Consider the following 17,623-nt stretch of genomic DNA (forward strand, 5'->3'; position numbering starts at 1 on the left):
GTCCTATATACCAATTCCTCCGATGCTGTCATCAGACACTTCCAACGAACGCGTTTGCAGCTCTGGCAGAGCCCAGCTGAGAGCAGAGTCACTGTAGGTGGGCGCAGGAGGCAGAATTTAACGGTGATACTCGATACCTGGAACAAGCCGACCGAGGAGCCCTCGCTCCTTGCACTTGGCCGGCACCCGGATCTGTAGCACAGTCTGCCAGAGGAAACCGCATACACCGCGCTAAGAGTGTGATCAGAAAAGCTGCTGGGCAGATGGGGATGCTGTAGGACAACCAGCCGGCTTGGGAGCAAACACAACCCAGCAACTTCCCCGAGATGTGTACAGCCTCCTAGTGCGATCGCCTGTATTCAACCGAGAAAGGGACACCAACCCAATCAGAAGTCTCTTTGATTTTCTTGAGAACGATTGGAGTTGTGGGAAATGCCATGCAGCCCTGTCACTTCTCCTCCCCCTTATAGGCAATGAGTTGACTCCAATACCCCACTATAAACAAAGTGCTTTTGCCCAGGACAGGAGCTATTTGTTACTGACTAGTTGACACTGTTAGCAGAATCCTCGGTGGGGAGGATTTCTTTGAGCTGCTGGATGTGCATCTTTATCCTGAATAGGGCACATTTCCAGAGGTGACAGCAATAGAGATTTTAAAGGTACTCCAGTGTTTGTGGGAAAGATGGGATCAGCTGTAAAGCTCCAGGTCCGAGAACGGATCTCCGATCTTCTCTCCTTAGCGTGTTGATCGCTTGATTCCACGGAGTTCTAGGATGTGCTTGTATGGCTGTGGACTTTAAACCATAATACAATACAGCTTCTATATCAGCTCTCGGATCAGAGAAAACACCGGGATCATGAGGAACGGCAGGGGGCTCCAGGATCAGTGGGCTGATACAGTGGTCGTTAGACCCAGAACAACCGAAAGGCAAATCACGGTGCACAGAAAGCTAGTGCTGGGCTTTGCCATCTCTATTCTGGCTTTGATCGTAGTCACTATCATCGCAGTCCTGCTTAGCGTTAGGTTTGAGGAATGTAGCGATGGCTCCGGTAGGATTATTAATAGTAGCACCCTGGAAGCAGCCAGGTTCAACCAAAATCTAGAGGCAGGAAAGGATGCTGGGGATGGGATCAACCACTTACCAGGGAGGGATGCAGAAGAAGAGTGGAAACCCTGGACATTCTTGAGGCTACCTACTCACCTGAGACCCTTACACTACAATCTGATGATCACTGCCTTCATGGACAACTTTACTTTCTCTGGAGAGGTTAACGTGGAGATTGAGTGTCTGAACTCCAGTAAATATATTGTGCTTCATGCACACAGGTTGTCTGTGGAAAAGGTACAGGTGGCAGAAGACAGGGTTGCTGGGGATGTGAAAGTTGCGAACTATTTTTCTTACTCTCCTAATCAAGTGTTAGTGGTGGTTTTAAACAGGACTCTGGATGCCCAGAAAAATTATAACCTGAAGATAATTTTCAACGCTATTATTGAGAATGAGCTCCTGGGCTTCTTCAGGAGCTCTTATGTACTACATGGAGAGAGAAGGTAAGGCGATTGCAAACCAGGCTTTATATAGTATAAAATATCATGCATTTATCTGAGAAAAGGAGTTTTTTCTTTATTATAGCTACTGTGACTTTTATCTCCAAGGGATGGGCGAGATGATAGAAGTTGATGTACTTGGTGGGGTCATTGATGTAGTCTGTACCTGCTCTTCCAGAAATATTGCCCCAAATAGTGTTTAATTACCATTACCCCTCTTTAACATTTTATATGAGACTCTTACTTTGTTTTTCCAAGTGGATACAGATTACAAGGGCTGCTTTCATGTGTTATATTTTATATAACTGATCTCAGCACAACCTGTGTGCAAAACCTCATAGAAATCGAAACGTTGTGCTTAAAAGCTTTTCTCTACAATTAGATGAAAAGAAACACATTGCATTTAGGTGACATGAAGTGAAATACTCAAGCTACCTAGCAGTTGAAGCAACCTGTATTATCCATATTATCCACTCTTATAAAGTCAATGTGAGTGATGAGCGTTTCATAAAATGTTATGCTGACCACTTCACACCTGTAGCATTGGTTTGCCAACTAACTCCTCACCCAAGCTCTCTATGTCCCATCAACAATTATGTAAAAACTAATTTATGTAGCATCTGCACACAGGCATGCAACACTGTCCTAATATCACACATATTAATATTACTAAAGTGGATTTGGTTTAAGGGGTTACCAATATTGTTCTCTGGGGTAGGGAGAGGGGGAGTCAGTTCTTTTAACTTCCAGCTTTTGACATTGAGTTAGTGCCAATCTTTTTTCTGGAAAGCTCATTAATAGGCATTTTATTTGCCATGCCTTCATTTTAATTACTGCACTGGGGTAGACTCTCCAATTCTGCATAAACTACTCCTAATTTGTATAATTTGCATATAATTGAAAAGCCTCCAGCACAGTGTCACACAGTGCATGCCACAGTGTGTAAAAATGACAGCAGTTGTAAATTGTATTTGACAAGCACAATCCAAATTTACAACACCTTGCCTTACTTTTGTGACTAAAGCCCATCCTTACAAAAAAAAATGACACTGTGATATAGTTTGTTACAGTTAAAGTCTGGTGAGCATAAGATGCTACTTAGCAGCATGTGAGCATTTAGCTGGTTTGTAGAGTAGAGGGGCAAGAGCATGGGGTCGATTCACTAAAGACAGAGTTGTTTTTGTAAGTTTTGTAAGGTTCATTCACTAAAGATAGAGTTAACAGGGGAGTTATTTTTTTCAATTCCCTGGGGTTTATACCATAGAGTTAGCAGGAGAGTTATTTGCCAGCTCCTTGACAATATATATTATAAAGGCAGCCACAATGAGCTTTTGCTGCAGGAAAAGATAGACTTGCCCTGTGTAATGCTTAGTCAAATCAGTGAGGGTTCTTTAACATTTTTTTAAGCCTTGAATGATGCATTATACAGGACCAGCTCATACCTTCTTAGTGGTGTTGATGTAGAAGTTGCATGCTAACAAAGTATTTCAATTGCTTTCGCTTAAAAGAATATTGTAAGTAGTTTTTTTTATACAAATGTATTGTTTAAAGGAGATGTTGAAACCTTCACCATCAATAAATAATTTTGTAATGTGTTTGACACTTTTAAAGGAGACATCCATGCAGTTTCCACTTTAAAACACAAATGGCGCTACTTAGCGCTTCCACAAATGGAAGAGACCAGTTTTGCTTATAAAAGAGATGACAGTTTTCTGTATAGCAGTTGGATACCTAATGTAGCATGACTCCATGACCAATCCTGTAAAAAAGTAATCTACTAATTTCACAAATAATCTTGATCTTTATAACAGCTGATTATAAACTGATCTTTATAACTCTGGGTTAAATAATAAGAGCCATGTAAAGTCATATATGGCTTACTTTTTCTTTTTTGTTGGTTATTAAACCATTTCCATATAGAAGCATATAGAAGTGCTATTTTATTAAGCTGGCTAATTGATTTTGATGCAGCCCTATAATATACATGTTTCCCAGGTTAAATGGGACATTTGGTTACCCCAATATAATACATCTGATAAGCCACAATAACACTATAAATACCAAATGGCCCTTTTAACCGGTGACATAAGAGAATCTATCATGCATTAGCCCTGAAAAATAAAATTTATATAAGCATATGGATTTATAATAAATCTGGCTATCTATTCCTTAATGTAAAATTTAAAAAATAAATAACAAATTGTAGATGGAGCACCAAATGTCTGCATCTGGTCACTTTTGGGTGAGTTAGTTTTAAACTCAAATTAGGTCACTTGGGCTCTTGTTTTCCTTATTTATACTTGAATTGTATTCCTTAGATTTCATTACTTTCTAATAATGAAGTTCTAAAGTGAGAAATGGAACTGTTTAAAGTTCAGAATACAGCATATTAGCTTAAATCATGGTCAGATAAAGTGAAGCATGTTCACCAAGGCAAGCCATTGAACAGGCAAAGCGAAGTAGCATCTGCAGTAAATTAAGGTTGTAATGCATTTCTGAACTACTTTGTCTATACACGTTGCCATCTAATTTCAGAAGATGAGATTGTCCGGGACAGCAATCATTTAGATATTGGGCTCAGTTATATTGTGTTATATGTGTTGCGTATTGTGTATATTGGGGCACATGGGGCATCACATATATAAATCTATAGAACAGAAAGCAATTTAGTGGTCCAATGGAATTAAAGTACAACCGGTGCAATCAATGTACACCTTTTGTATAGGTTAGCAGACACAATCATTCCCAGCTAGTTGTTTTTATTACCAAAGTAACATTAATCATTATGTGGGACAACCCGTACTATATGAAATTATTTTTTTACTACAGTTCTTTATTTATGATATAGTTTATGGCACAATAAGACAAAAATACAAAGTAACTTAGTATTAATGCTATTAATGCATCTTTGTAATAAACCCACTTATAATTACACACACACACACACACACACACATATATATATACTGTATATTATAGGAATGCAAAACATGCAACAGTCCCTTTAAATACAGTTGACAGATACATCTACTTAGGCGCATATATATATATATATATATATATATATATATATATATATATATCCCACCAAGAGCAAATCTCAGCAGCATATTAGTATATGGGGTTTAAGAGAAAATAATAGATAACAGAATTCACTAATTGTATTAATAATTGGATGCTTGTGCTCTTGGTTGGAAGTTATACAATGAAGTATCTGACAAGTGCAATACAGGTTTTAGTTACGACCTGAGAAAGCTGGGCTGGCCCCAGCGAAATGCGTGGAGGGATTTTTATGTTGATGATTCTTTATCTTTCTACAATTGCACATTTGCACATCAACATTTTGATTTCACTTTGTAAATGTTCTTACATTTACTATATATATGGTGGATGGTGATACTGTGCCATTAGCCTCTAGCTGTCATTACATGGAAATACATTGTTTTAACAATTATGAATCTGAACTATTAAATACATTTGTGAGTGCATACATACCCTTATATATTGCTTTTTTCAAACTTTGTTACTCTATTTATTTGTTATTAAAAAATCTCCACATGTATTTGCACCCCATTTGGAGGAATTATTGTATTGGAGAAATTATTGTATTGGAGGAATTATTGTATTGCAGGATTTATTGGAATTATTGTATTGGAGGAACACTTTTGCTTAATGTAAAAAAAAAAAACATCATTCAGACATTTTTTTGTGTTTGTTACATTTAAGGGCAAAAGGGATATCACTTAACGTTAAGGGGTATACACACATGATTCACTTTACACTCTTTTACACTTTTACAATAAGCACAGGCAATGATTACAGAATACAAAGCCTCAAAATATGCAACATCTGTCACTTCTGTTGCCATAGACTTTAATCCTCACCATGATCAGTCCTCCAATCCACATACGAAATTTGCGGTTTAAACTACTCTGCTGAATGTAATACAGTTCAACTAAATGTAGCTCTAGAAACTTCATTGCTAGTACTGTTGAAATCTCTTATCATATAAAAGTTTGCCAGAGACATGTGTCATGTAACATAAAAGCAGACATCAATAGGTTGTTGTCCTAGAAACTCAAAAAGCTTCTTAAAAGTTTCTGTATTGAATTAAATAAAAAAAGGATAAAATGTACTTTCTTAGCATGTTAGGAGTGCAATTAAAGTTTTGTCTTAAAGGGACACTCCAGCCATCATATACACTTGAATGCTTATGATTGCTGTGTGGTGCGTTTTTATGTAAAATCCCCCCATTGATTTCATTGGAAGCACACATTGCCACCTATTGACAGTTTAAGCAGCAAAGCAGTGGCATGAAATTTAAGATCATGGAGGAAAAAAAGCAAATTTTTGTAGCATGGCTTTAGTGTCTACGTCTCTCACACGCTCACAATCTTGTTCCCTCTCGCTGTTATTTTCTCTGAAAGTTTCCCTACCTTCTCTGCCGACCACTTCAGCTTCTGCCGGCCACTTCTGCATCTTCTTCTTCTTCTTTGTCCGCATCTCCACGGATATAACCTGGCAGGACCTTCCTCCGGAATAGGGCGAGGACGTCACCAAAAGTGCCCTATTGTGAACTGAGGGTAATATGGTGGAGAGGATGTCACTGCCATTTGGGTAGAAGCTTCTGCCAGGTTATGTGAAGACTGAAGACAGAAGAGAAAAGATAGAAATTGATGAAGAAGATACAGAAGTGGTCTTTTGGTTCCTCAAAAGGGGGTAGCCAAGGCTGTAGCTTCTCTCCCACTCCTACCATTGAGAGAGAGGGCCTGCCCAGAGGCTCCTCCTTTTGGCAAAAGTGTGTATAGAGAGCCCGAGTTAATGGAGAAGCGGACAAAGAATAAAAACAGAAGAACAGGAAGGGTCAAGATAAGAAGCGGAGCTGCGGGAAAGGAGTCAGGGATACGGAAACAGTCGACTGAGAAGGCAGGGAGACATTGTGTGAGACTGTGAAAGAGAATGTGAGAAACAGTGTGAGACAGTATGAGTAAGAGTGAGAAAAACAAGGAAATTGAATTAAAAACTTAGATCTCTATGCTTTGCTTGATTTGTTGGGAGTCCCTCCTTCTTTTTGGACATTCATAATATTGAAATTAATACAAATCACAAAACACATCCCTATGTTATCAGCTGATTAATATAGTGTCGGTGATTTTTTTCTTTTTCCAAAAACATAGATACAACGGCAATGTTTGAGTTAATGTCTTGCATGATGTGGTACCCAGTCATCATGACGTGTCCAATGGGAATCCTGTTTTGCCTGAATTTTGGCAAGTACAGTTTTTAAGCCATAATGGAATTCAATAAGCCACTCTTGTATCCGATGTACAGTATAATGAGCCTGGGAGGTTTGAGCTATGGCTAGACTCTCTAGGGCCTATTAAAATCAGTATTGCATTCCTTGGCTGGACATTAATGATAATACTTAGTCCATTATTTAGCTATTCATACAATTGATTGGCCAATTACATGTTAACCGGAGAAATGATAAAAACATTCTTGGTCTCTTGTGGATTAATTTTGTCATCCCTGTATTACAACACTTTAGCCTTAACATTTAAATATTAACTTAAGCAGATACAATGATAGGCCATTTTTAATCTATTTTTCCACTGTTAATAATCATATTACAACATACATAATATTTTTGTTCTATCAGTGATTAATGGCCAGTATCTAATATTATTATTGATTGTATTATTATGATTATCAGTAATTTAAAAAAGAATGCAGATTTTGCCTGCTGTTCTGCATTTAAGAGCTTTCTAACTACATCATCACTCTTTGTACTATTCAATAATCAAAACCTTCCCAGTAATAATTCTTTAAAAAGTAAAAGAAAATTGCCTTAGTCATAATTTTTGCGTGGAGCAGTTAATTGCTGTATGACACAAAAATGTGCTTTGATAATTGCAATATAAACTAAAACAAACTGTACTGTCCCCTCACCCCAATTTCTGCACCAAGTTATGAAGAAGGCCACTATACAGACATTAGATTGATTCCTAGCTGCAGATGGCTGCGCCTTAGACTTCAGTGCCATCTATAAACACAAACTAATAAGAGCATGGAGTCTGTAGAATGGGCAGACAGCAACATAGTCGATGGAAAGATGTGTCTGTGAGCGTCCAGATAGGCAGAATCAACGCAGTACAAAGGGAAATTATGATTGCTGTCCGAGTCCAAGCCAGCGGTCAAAACCGGAGAATCAGCTACGCTACAGAAAACCATAGAATGAACAAACAGCCAGGAACTACATGCCAGGGTTATAAAGGGCCCTGATTGTTGGAACGAGGAACAGGTGGGACAGGAGCAGCTAAGCATCTTACGTCCATGGGGAGGCAGAGATTGCAGCAAAACCCACCTGGTGGTGTAAAGGTTAGGTGCAATAGCTACCATATGCAGCATCATCGCCTCAAACTCCCCTGATAATTTTGAATAAGCTTCTAAGCAAAAATGGTACATACCAATCAATATTCAGGAAATGAAAGCCTTCAACCTGAGAAATGTTTTTATTCATGTAAAGCAAGACCAGCAAGCTAAATAGCTCATTTAGAAAATGGTTGGTGTTCAAGCATTAACATCCCGTTGACAAGAAACTATAAGCTACAAAATTAGCAATATTGACATCTGTGGGTTGTGCACAATATGTTAGCATTATCTAAATTGAGTAGTCATGTCTTCTGTGATGCCTGCTGATAACGGTACTGCTAACGCTCCCATTAGAAACAACTGTTTCCTAGTTGTTTGCCTTGGTATCTTTGGATAGACATCCATATGGACTCCACTACAAAAGTAAAATAAAAAGTACGTTATAGGAGTACACAAGGAGCAAAATGCATGGAGCATGTGGTTCACCAGCTAGAGTATAATTTTTATATTTCTATTTCTTATATATTCTTAAATGGAGTGGCCACTGTAACAAATGGGTGTGGTTAGAGGGGTTATGTTCGCTAAGGGGAGGAGTTAGCAATATAGCCACACTCAACTTTTTTGCACCCAGGCATTTGTGATTCTAGGCTCGGCTCTGTGAGTTCACCAAGCTCCCTTGAAAAGTGATATATATCAGTTTCCCCCCAAAAAATAAAAAGTAGAATTTCTGCTTAAATATGCCATATGTATTTTGATTTATGCAATATTTGTAACTTCAACTTTATTTTATAAGTTTTTAGGTATGTATTCTCATTCGAAACAGAAGCAAGCTGACCCAAATAATGGAATTTTTTATGAAGCTAGGCTACATGCTTTCTAGATTTATAATTTCTGTACTTGTCCACATGTTTTATGGCTTTGTCCAATGTTTTATTCAAAAGGTTGAAACACATTTTATGCTATAATTTTGCGCAGAATGCAAATTGATAACAGCTTTTTTACAGTAAAGGAAATAGGTCCATACTTCCATTATGACATTCATTTCTAACAAGGTATGGATGTTATTTTGTGCTAGTAAAACTTCAGCTTCTGAAATTTTATTTTGAAAAGAAACAACCATTTACAGCTGTTTTATCTGTAATACAATAGTGCCAGTTTGTATTTCAGTAAGCAATGCAGAAGCAAACTACAAATATTTTACATGACTGTAAAAATATATATCTTAGGTAGCTTCTTCTTGTATATGTTTATGCTATTCATATTTGACATATGCATAGTGTTATTTGCTTATGACTTTTTGACAAATGCATAGATAGTCTTACAAACTTGGTGTTCAAGATTTTATTCTTGCATTAATATATTTATATAATACCCAATTGTCCTAGTAGTTAATCATTTAAAACAAAATAATTGCAATTATTTCTATGCATTTTTTTTCATGTTCTGTTTTTAATTTATATGTGCAATGTTGCAATGTGGATTCATCCATGGTTGTAACTAGTGGATATGTGCATGTGGACCAACAACAATTAAGACAAATTGTTCATTTTGTTTTTGTTCCATTTGTTTTCAGACAAAAGATGGTCTCTTGCTTAGCTTCTCTTCAGATACCAAGCCAGCAATTTACATACAGTTTGCTTGAATGGCATTTTAACAATACTAGGGTTAAATAAATACTCAATTTAATTCAACTAATTGCAGTATAAAATGTTAATCTCCATGAGCGATCAATTCATTATTTTGCAAATTCTTTGTTTATACATATGTGACCCTGCCATTGTACATAATCTTGTGAATTCAGTAATAAGCCAGTAATAATTTCCAAAGCCTAATCAAATTGTGGGCCTGAGTAACATTTGACATGATGTGGTGGATGTCTGGTAGACAATAGCCCTTTCTAGTATGTGATAAGTTTTGTGTCAAAATATTAAGAAAATATTATCAAGTTGGTACAATAATTAGTATATAGGGCATTTTGGAAGAGCAGCAGAGTCTGGAACTATTATATGTTGTAACAAAGGTGGGTATTAGTCTTACTACACACAAGTATCCTATACCTACCTGATGAATAGCCCTTAGGTACTAATATCCCCGACCTAAGGCTTTGTCTATAGTCTCAGGGCTTCAATCACAATCAGACCCATAATAAAGGTTCTGGGGATCTGGATACAATTAGTAACACAATGTAAATAGAGTAATTGTTTTCTTAATTCATTCTAACATTAACTACAAAACTTTGTATATATCCTATAGAAAGTGGGTTTAGGGACCACATTTAACTTATAAGTCCCATAACGTATCTGATATGTTTACCATGCTGTCACAGAGGCATGCCAGGAAATCAACTATCTGCATCGTTGTTTTCAATTTAAGAAGAAAGCCAGTGCATTTAACATTAAACACGCAGCTTTAGTGGAATTCTTACATGTCCTCTGGGGAGGTGAGATGGCTGCCGGTTGACACAGAAGCCAATCAGCAGCCTTCCTTGAGCTATGGAAAGGTGATCGTTTTATATTTTATTTTATATATTGTTGGACAATAATGTCCAATGATTATCCTGGAACATTAAAATTCATAGGTGTCTAAGTTTAAAGGGTTTATCTGGCAACTTCATGCAAAGCCACTGAACCCCATTATGGAGTATGCCAGTTTTCAAGTGTCAATTCATTTTTGTTCTACTAACAAGTAAGATATATTTAGCACCGTTTACAAAATTTGAGCTGTAATTAGTGAGCTGTATAGAAACATCAATATAAACCCCAATCAAATCTGTTCATTAAAATGTCTGTCTTTGTTGTCATGGTTACTAAGGATTTTAAAATCAAATTATGTTTGAATTTTAGCCAGAGGTTTTACATAATTTATATAGTCTTTTCAATTCTCCTTATAGTTCTTATTGAATTAATATTGACTGGCACATGTAACAAGTGCTCTAGGTAGTTTAAGATTTTTGCATAGGGATTTGAAGCATATGTACGTTCAAAGAAATCTCTGTTTAAAATATGTAATTTAATTGGCAGTATCGTTTTGACGTTTGGCTTTTACAATCTAGGAACAAAGGAATTGGTATCCCTTTTTCAACAAATGCCAAGTGTAGAGTAGCTGCAAAAGCTGCCTAAAGATATTACTGCTTTGGATTGTAATTTATTGTCTCAAGGGATTACAACGACTAGATTGTAAACTTGCAAGAGCAAGACCCTCTTATCCTTTTGTACCAGTTTGTTATTGTGTGTGATTTTAAATTAATTTACTGAGTCTGTTGTAACAGCGCTACGGAATCTGCTGGCACTATATAAATACATGTAACATCCTTACTGCAGTTTGACTTGGTGAATATTAATAAAGTAAAAGTGAGACATAAACCAGACTCAAAATGTCTCATTTACTACACCCAAAACCAACAAAGAGGTAAGGGTAACACTTGATCTAGATCAACATCATCGGCATACCTGAAGAGGGAGGAGTCGGAGCCTGGAAAGTCCCAGGTATGCTAATATGGCTGCTTGCTACCATGATAAGGCATGGAATAAAGTCAGATCAGCTGGCTAGCATCCCGATACAAATGTTAATATGTCATATGCCCCTCACATTACATAAAAATGTAAAACAATAACAAAATAAAGAGATACTGTCCCGACTACTGTGACCCAGGAGTGTGCATTGCAGGAGTTATTTGCCCTGAAGCACCTAGCAACCTAGCGGACAGGGACTTATGATACCAACAGTGAGGAGGTGTAAGGCGTTGGCCATAGCTTTATTGTTTAATTTCATGAACCAGCAACTGTACGTACCACTGCCACCAGCTGTCATAAGACCAGTAGGCACATTAGTTACCAGATACACCAAGAGCCCTCTAAGCACCTCAAGCCACATGCAGTCCACGTGTCCCCAAGCCCATGAGGGTAGTTGACAACCCTACATACCGAACAGTGTTGGTCATGATACCGCCAAGCTGTGACTGTAAAGAAACAAAAAAAGGGAAAGGGAGGGTGGTAAACAAAGAGCAGTGCACTTGACAAGAGGCGGTTAAACGATGTCCTGATGAAAGTCAGCAATGGCTGAAACGTCGCCTTGACTTTGTTTGAATAAAGAAAAGTTGTTAACTTGAAGACCTGGAGTGCTGACCATCCTTTGAGAGTGCTTTGTATGGAAACTGCTGGTTACTAGCACCAGGCTTGGAATATTTGGAATGGTGTGCAATGGACTTTGTGAGTAAATATAGATTATAGATTAAATACAGAATATAGTATTATTAAACACTCATCTACAGACACCAGACAAGCCAGAATGCTTGTTTTTCCCTCAGAAATCTCATGGTGCTGCCTGGGTAGGCGCATGCAAATAAGGCTAAAAATGATCGCTTCTATATCCACTTTATACATGGATCCCTTGAAAGTAATTGCCCACTGTACAGAACAGCCTTTAGATACAACTCGGGAAGAGGTGCAATAGCCAGATCACAGCTCATGGACAGCTGTTTAGTTCTTAATGGGACTCGTCAGCATGAGGTTGTGATACTGGCTTAATAGTTGAGGCTTGGGGTAGCCAAGAAATACCATTACATAAGTTATGGTGGGTAAAGGTGATGGAAAACCTTCCACTTAAATTTAAGGGGTAGTAGAAGTGTTATTAAACACTCATCTACAGACACCAGACAAGCCAGAAGGCTTGTTTTTCCCCTCAGAAATCTCATGGTGCTGTATAGTATATAATAAATTTTTGACTATAGACACACAATCAAGCGTTCATGCTTTTCAAACTTTTTTGTCTGTATAGAACAATGTACTGGCTCTAAAAGTATTTAATATTTTAACCAAAAATTTAGAAAAAAATCATATTTAAAATATTGGTGACACAGAACTCCACCACCTCCACATATTCACATATGGCCTTTATGTCGCTTAAAACCTTTGTCCCTATCACTCTGATCGAGGTGGCAGTTTAGTGTCTTAGTAGCATACCTGGGAACTTAGTTTTTCACTGTGGAAAGGCCTGCCCTGGGTGGAGTTTGAACTTGTAATGACCAGCTTCTTGTTGACTGCTGCTGTCCTTATGTCTAGACGTAAAAAGAACCCAAAAACATAGAATTATTTTTTAATTAGCAAAAGGCTTTTTTCCGCAACTAATTACACATGGTGTTGCCTAATCAACTATGCTGCTTTAATTATAATTATAAGTCTGTTTTGTTTTAGAGATTTCATTAGCTTTTCTCAAAATATTCTCCAAAGAGAAAGAAGAAGGAGAAATAAACAAATATTTGACAAAGCCTCTGTGTTATCCACAGTATTGTAGCTGATCTTGCCATCTCCTAAATTACTGAATTTACCTCTTATTCTGTAGAATTATGCTTTGCTATATCATTGGAAAATTTTCCAATCTCAGTGAGGCACTGAGTGATAACTCCAATTATGCAAGTCCTTTTCACATCCCACTTATCTTAAACATTCATATTTAAGTTCCGTACAGAACCTCATCTGTATTTCTTAGTATCTATTCTTCCCAACATGTTTGAGCTGTCACACTATAGAGTAGATTTTGATTCAACAAACCAGTAAGTCAGAACATTTTCAATTATTTTTTGATGCCTCAAGAGCAAAACACAGTGGGATTTTTTATTTATTATGCTACAAATTCTTTTAATAATTTTAAATAAACATCAAAAAAGAAAAAGTGCACTAATCTGGTGCTAATGGTCTTGCATTATACAGAGTAATTTGTTAGAACGCAGCAAGGATGCACAACATTTGATCACTCCTATTAGTTCAACTTGACACAGAATGCGTGTTCACAGTACCAAGCTGCTGTAGAGATAAGAATAAATCAATTGTCTATGTCTCCTGAACACAAAGCATGTACTTTAGCTTTAAAGTGTATTCTCTCATAAAGTTAAAATTAATTTATTTTAAAGTCCAGAAAAGAACAATATGTGGTTATGTAGTGTATTACAGAAAAAGGGACGTGGAAGATTTCACTTTTGTCACCACAATGTTAATATTGTTGGTTTCCAAAGTCAAGAACAGGTGAATCTATATTACATCCTTATAGATTTGGACTATGTTTTAAATGTGTGCCAAAATAAAATGTCCAAAGCTGCAGAATTATTAGTCTACTGTATATAAGGTGTTCTCTTCCAATGGGTATTAGATAACGGTTTGTTGTTCTGCCATTTTTCAAAAATTGTCTGAATGAAATTCTCAATTAATTTATATACGTGAAATAAGAACTTTTATTTTCTTAGCTTTATCTAGCTGTATCTGTTTCTACAGATAATGCAAATTAATAGTAGGATGTGTATGAGATGCTACCAACAGAAATTCAACCATTTTTTAAATACACATGGAACTAATTTATACATTTGAGACACCCAGAGTGTGGAAGAGATGAGTTTCAAGAGATAATGCTAAATATTTCTAATAATTAATAAAACAGAAATAATTAGAAATCTGTTATTAACTCAGTTTTATGGGTGTCCCAGCAAAGCAAACTGTAGGTACATTATAGAGTGCAATTATGACTAATTATTACTCATTTCATACATCTATTGCCAAGGGAAAGCTGGCACCTTCTGGCCCAGCGGATAAGTAGAGTTGTGATAACATGATGTCACATGACTTACCTTTTCACTGTTTCACTATTTATAGATGATCTCTGGTTGCTGATTCGATAGTTTCTCTCAGATTTACATCTCCTAATTTCCCTTTGTTCCAACACAGTAACAAATCCTGAGAAAGACCTACTGAGCTTCAATAGTTTATCTACTCACAGACACTTAGAAACAACTGTTGCTCTTTTAAATAGGGGTAAGAATAAATTATTGCCCCGAAATATCATTTAATGACTGTACATTGCTATTTTCTGATATCTAATTACATATAACACAATAATTCTATGCCCAATATTTTGACAAATTATATTATCAATTAACTTTAAATGAAAATAAAAAATCTAAGACAAAACAAGAGAAAACTAAATGCTATTTCAGAAATACATATATAATATAGATAAGCTTAGGGACTGGTACGCATTGCTCTTCACTTCTGTGATAAAGGAGTTTCAATAATTGTTTGGATGGTTAAACAAGATTACCTTGTGGTATGCATTTTATTTTAGCTCAAGCTTATACAAGTTAATTTTAATGGAAGCGCAGTACGTACAAAACGTTATTACTATTTGCATAGTACGAAATCCATGACACTGACACAGAGTCAATGTTGACAAATCTTATTCTTTTCAATATTCTGCCAAGAATATAATAATGTCAAAAGCATCAATGTGACTGAAGCTCTGAATTTGTCCTTTCACTTCCATTTAATAAAAAAAAAATCCTTAGCTTCATTGTTAATTGCTACAAAGTATCAGGCCAAAAACAGATGGATGGACCTATTTGCCAACTGAACATTTAATGGGTTCACAGTTGCTCAAGCCAGTTCAGTTGTTCAAGACAATTCTACTAAAATCCCTAAAAATTAGATGCTTATCTTTAGCAATGGAAACTTAAGAGTTGATAAAAGGGATTCAACTGAACAATATCTGCTAGATTCCTCAGTAGGTTTGTTGAATTTGATGACTAACCCGATTAATTCAATCACACAATCAGCTCTAGTGAAAAAGTTGACAACTCACCTGCTTTCAAATTCAATTCAAAAGTAACTGAATCCAACTTGATGCAAGACGATATCCATCATTCCACTCAGCAATTTACATTTTGAGTTTTCTAGCTCATTAAGATGTTACTAGTAAGTATACTAGTATGCAATACAGAAGAAAATAAATATCACAGTTCCTTCACCAAAAGTGTTTATCCACATCAAGAAATAAATAATGATATGATGTAATATGTTATTTGCAAAATTAATGCATTAAAATAGCCATATGATAATAACAAATTCTGACATATATACTACACAAAGCTTTGAGAGTATATTAGCTGTGGTTAACCGTACAGTGTGAAAAGATTTAGATCTGATTAGGACAATTCCACTGAGACCACACCAAAAAAGAACAAAAACACAATTACATGCAAATTGCATGACTTTTAATTGGTAGCTATATTTACTCTAGTATTCTTTGGGGTTCTTGAACAATGAAATGTAACTTTGAAATATTGTAATCATATGGTCTAATAAACCAATCTTTTACTATTGCACTTTTCAAAAAATTATGTAAAATTATTGACAGCTGGTGACATTACATACATTATCCAAAAGATAGCAATAACAGTGAATTAAATATCTCAAAGATGATATAAGCAGAGTCCTCATAAATCATTACACACTCAATTATTATGCATTTTTAAAGCTGTTATGTAACCAATGAAATAAATTTGCATTGAAAGATGTTTTTAAGTAGGCCAATTAACACTGCTCTCCTTTTAAGATCAATGCCGTTATTGACAAGCCAGTCAGGTTATATTGCAGAAACATACACATCCTTATTGTTGTCTAAACATGATGTGGGTAAAGTATACATGGGAATATATTTTGTTAAATATGTTTTCATAGCTTACAACCATAAAGGAGAAGGTTGACTGTGAACTGTTGTAATGGTGAGATATAAGAATGTACCCTGTGTACTTGGCTGACTACTAAAGAACTCCATAAACTGTAATCAAAGAAATACTGTGGCCGACCATGCACAGGGAAGTCCACTGTCCAGCAGCAAGAGCTTCCCAATATATCCCTCTCTCTCTCAATGCGTTTCACCGGACAACCGGCTTCCTCAGGAGATGAATCAGGATTTTCTTTTGTAGCTTGCCTGAAGATATAATGTAGACCACCTTCCTTACGGCTCAACAAATCAAGAGTGGTTCCTTATGGCTCAACAAGTCCAGAGTGGTTTAGTCTCCTTGGAAATTGTGAGGCATGCTAGGGCTTTAAAAGGAGGCAGATTTCTACTGGAACTTTATTGTATGCCCCACCCAGAGTGGCAGATAATATCGCATTTTTTGTTACAAATGTATGCCTCATTAGAAACCTAGAATTTTTCAGCAGTGTAATGTGCTGGATAGTATAGTGTGCGGAGGTGAGTGTGGTTGCACCGTTGTCTGCAGAGGACAGAAATACTTCCATATAGTGTTGTGTGAGGGTGGGTGATGAGGCTGCCAGATAGTGTTGTGTGAGAAAAATTTTGTTGTGGGGATAGCGTTATTTATGGTTCTATATGGTCGGTGAGGTGCAATTAAGGAGAGAAGAAAAAATGAGAAGCTTAAATAAGAAAATGAGGGAGAGGAAAGGAACCATTGCCACTGTCATTTCTTGCATATATACCACTTCTTTGACCTGTAAAAAGAGGTTATTCCTCAGCAGCAAATATAGGCTGCACTATAATCCAAAACAGAGAGAGGATAAAAATAGTTACCGTATTTGCCCGAATATAGGCCACACTTTTTCTCCCCACTTTAAGTCTTTAAAGTGGGGTGCGGCCTATATTCGGGGTTTAGCGCAGGAATGCACAATTCGTATCGCCCGCCGCCCAGGACATGCAGCAGGGTTGGGTTACAGATCCCCCGCAGCACTTCAGGGGACCTGCATCCTACTCTCCGATACGCTGAGACAGCCTCCCCTGCCAGCACTGCCCACGGCGATACGCGTAAACAACCTCCCCTGCCGGCATGTCTGCTCGATGTGCTTTAACAATATCCCTTGCCGGGACTTCCCACGGGGGGGGGGTGGCGCCGGAAGTTGTCCACGCGTTTTGCGCAGATGT

At 36.9% G+C, this 17,623-nt stretch overlaps 1 protein-coding gene across 1 annotated transcript in view; it reads left to right on the forward strand.

Moving 5' to 3' along the window:
* Positions 1-857: 857 nt before the first annotated feature.
* Positions 858-17,623, forward strand: part of LOC149302725 (thyrotropin-releasing hormone-degrading ectoenzyme-like) — a 331,139-nt gene continuing 314,373 nt past the window's right edge. The window contains exon 1 of the mRNA XM_089482127.1: positions 858-1,549. Coding sequence (XP_089338253.1) covers positions 858-1,549 — 692 coding nt within the window. The remainder of the gene's footprint in view (positions 1,550-17,623) is intronic.

Source organism: Sceloporus occidentalis, unplaced genomic scaffold, assembly GCF_023333645.1.
Source record: "Sceloporus occidentalis isolate IW3139 unplaced genomic scaffold, rSceOcc1.0.p SCAF_17, whole genome shotgun sequence".
NCBI classification, from domain to species: domain Eukaryota; kingdom Metazoa; phylum Chordata; class Lepidosauria; order Squamata; family Phrynosomatidae; genus Sceloporus; species Sceloporus occidentalis.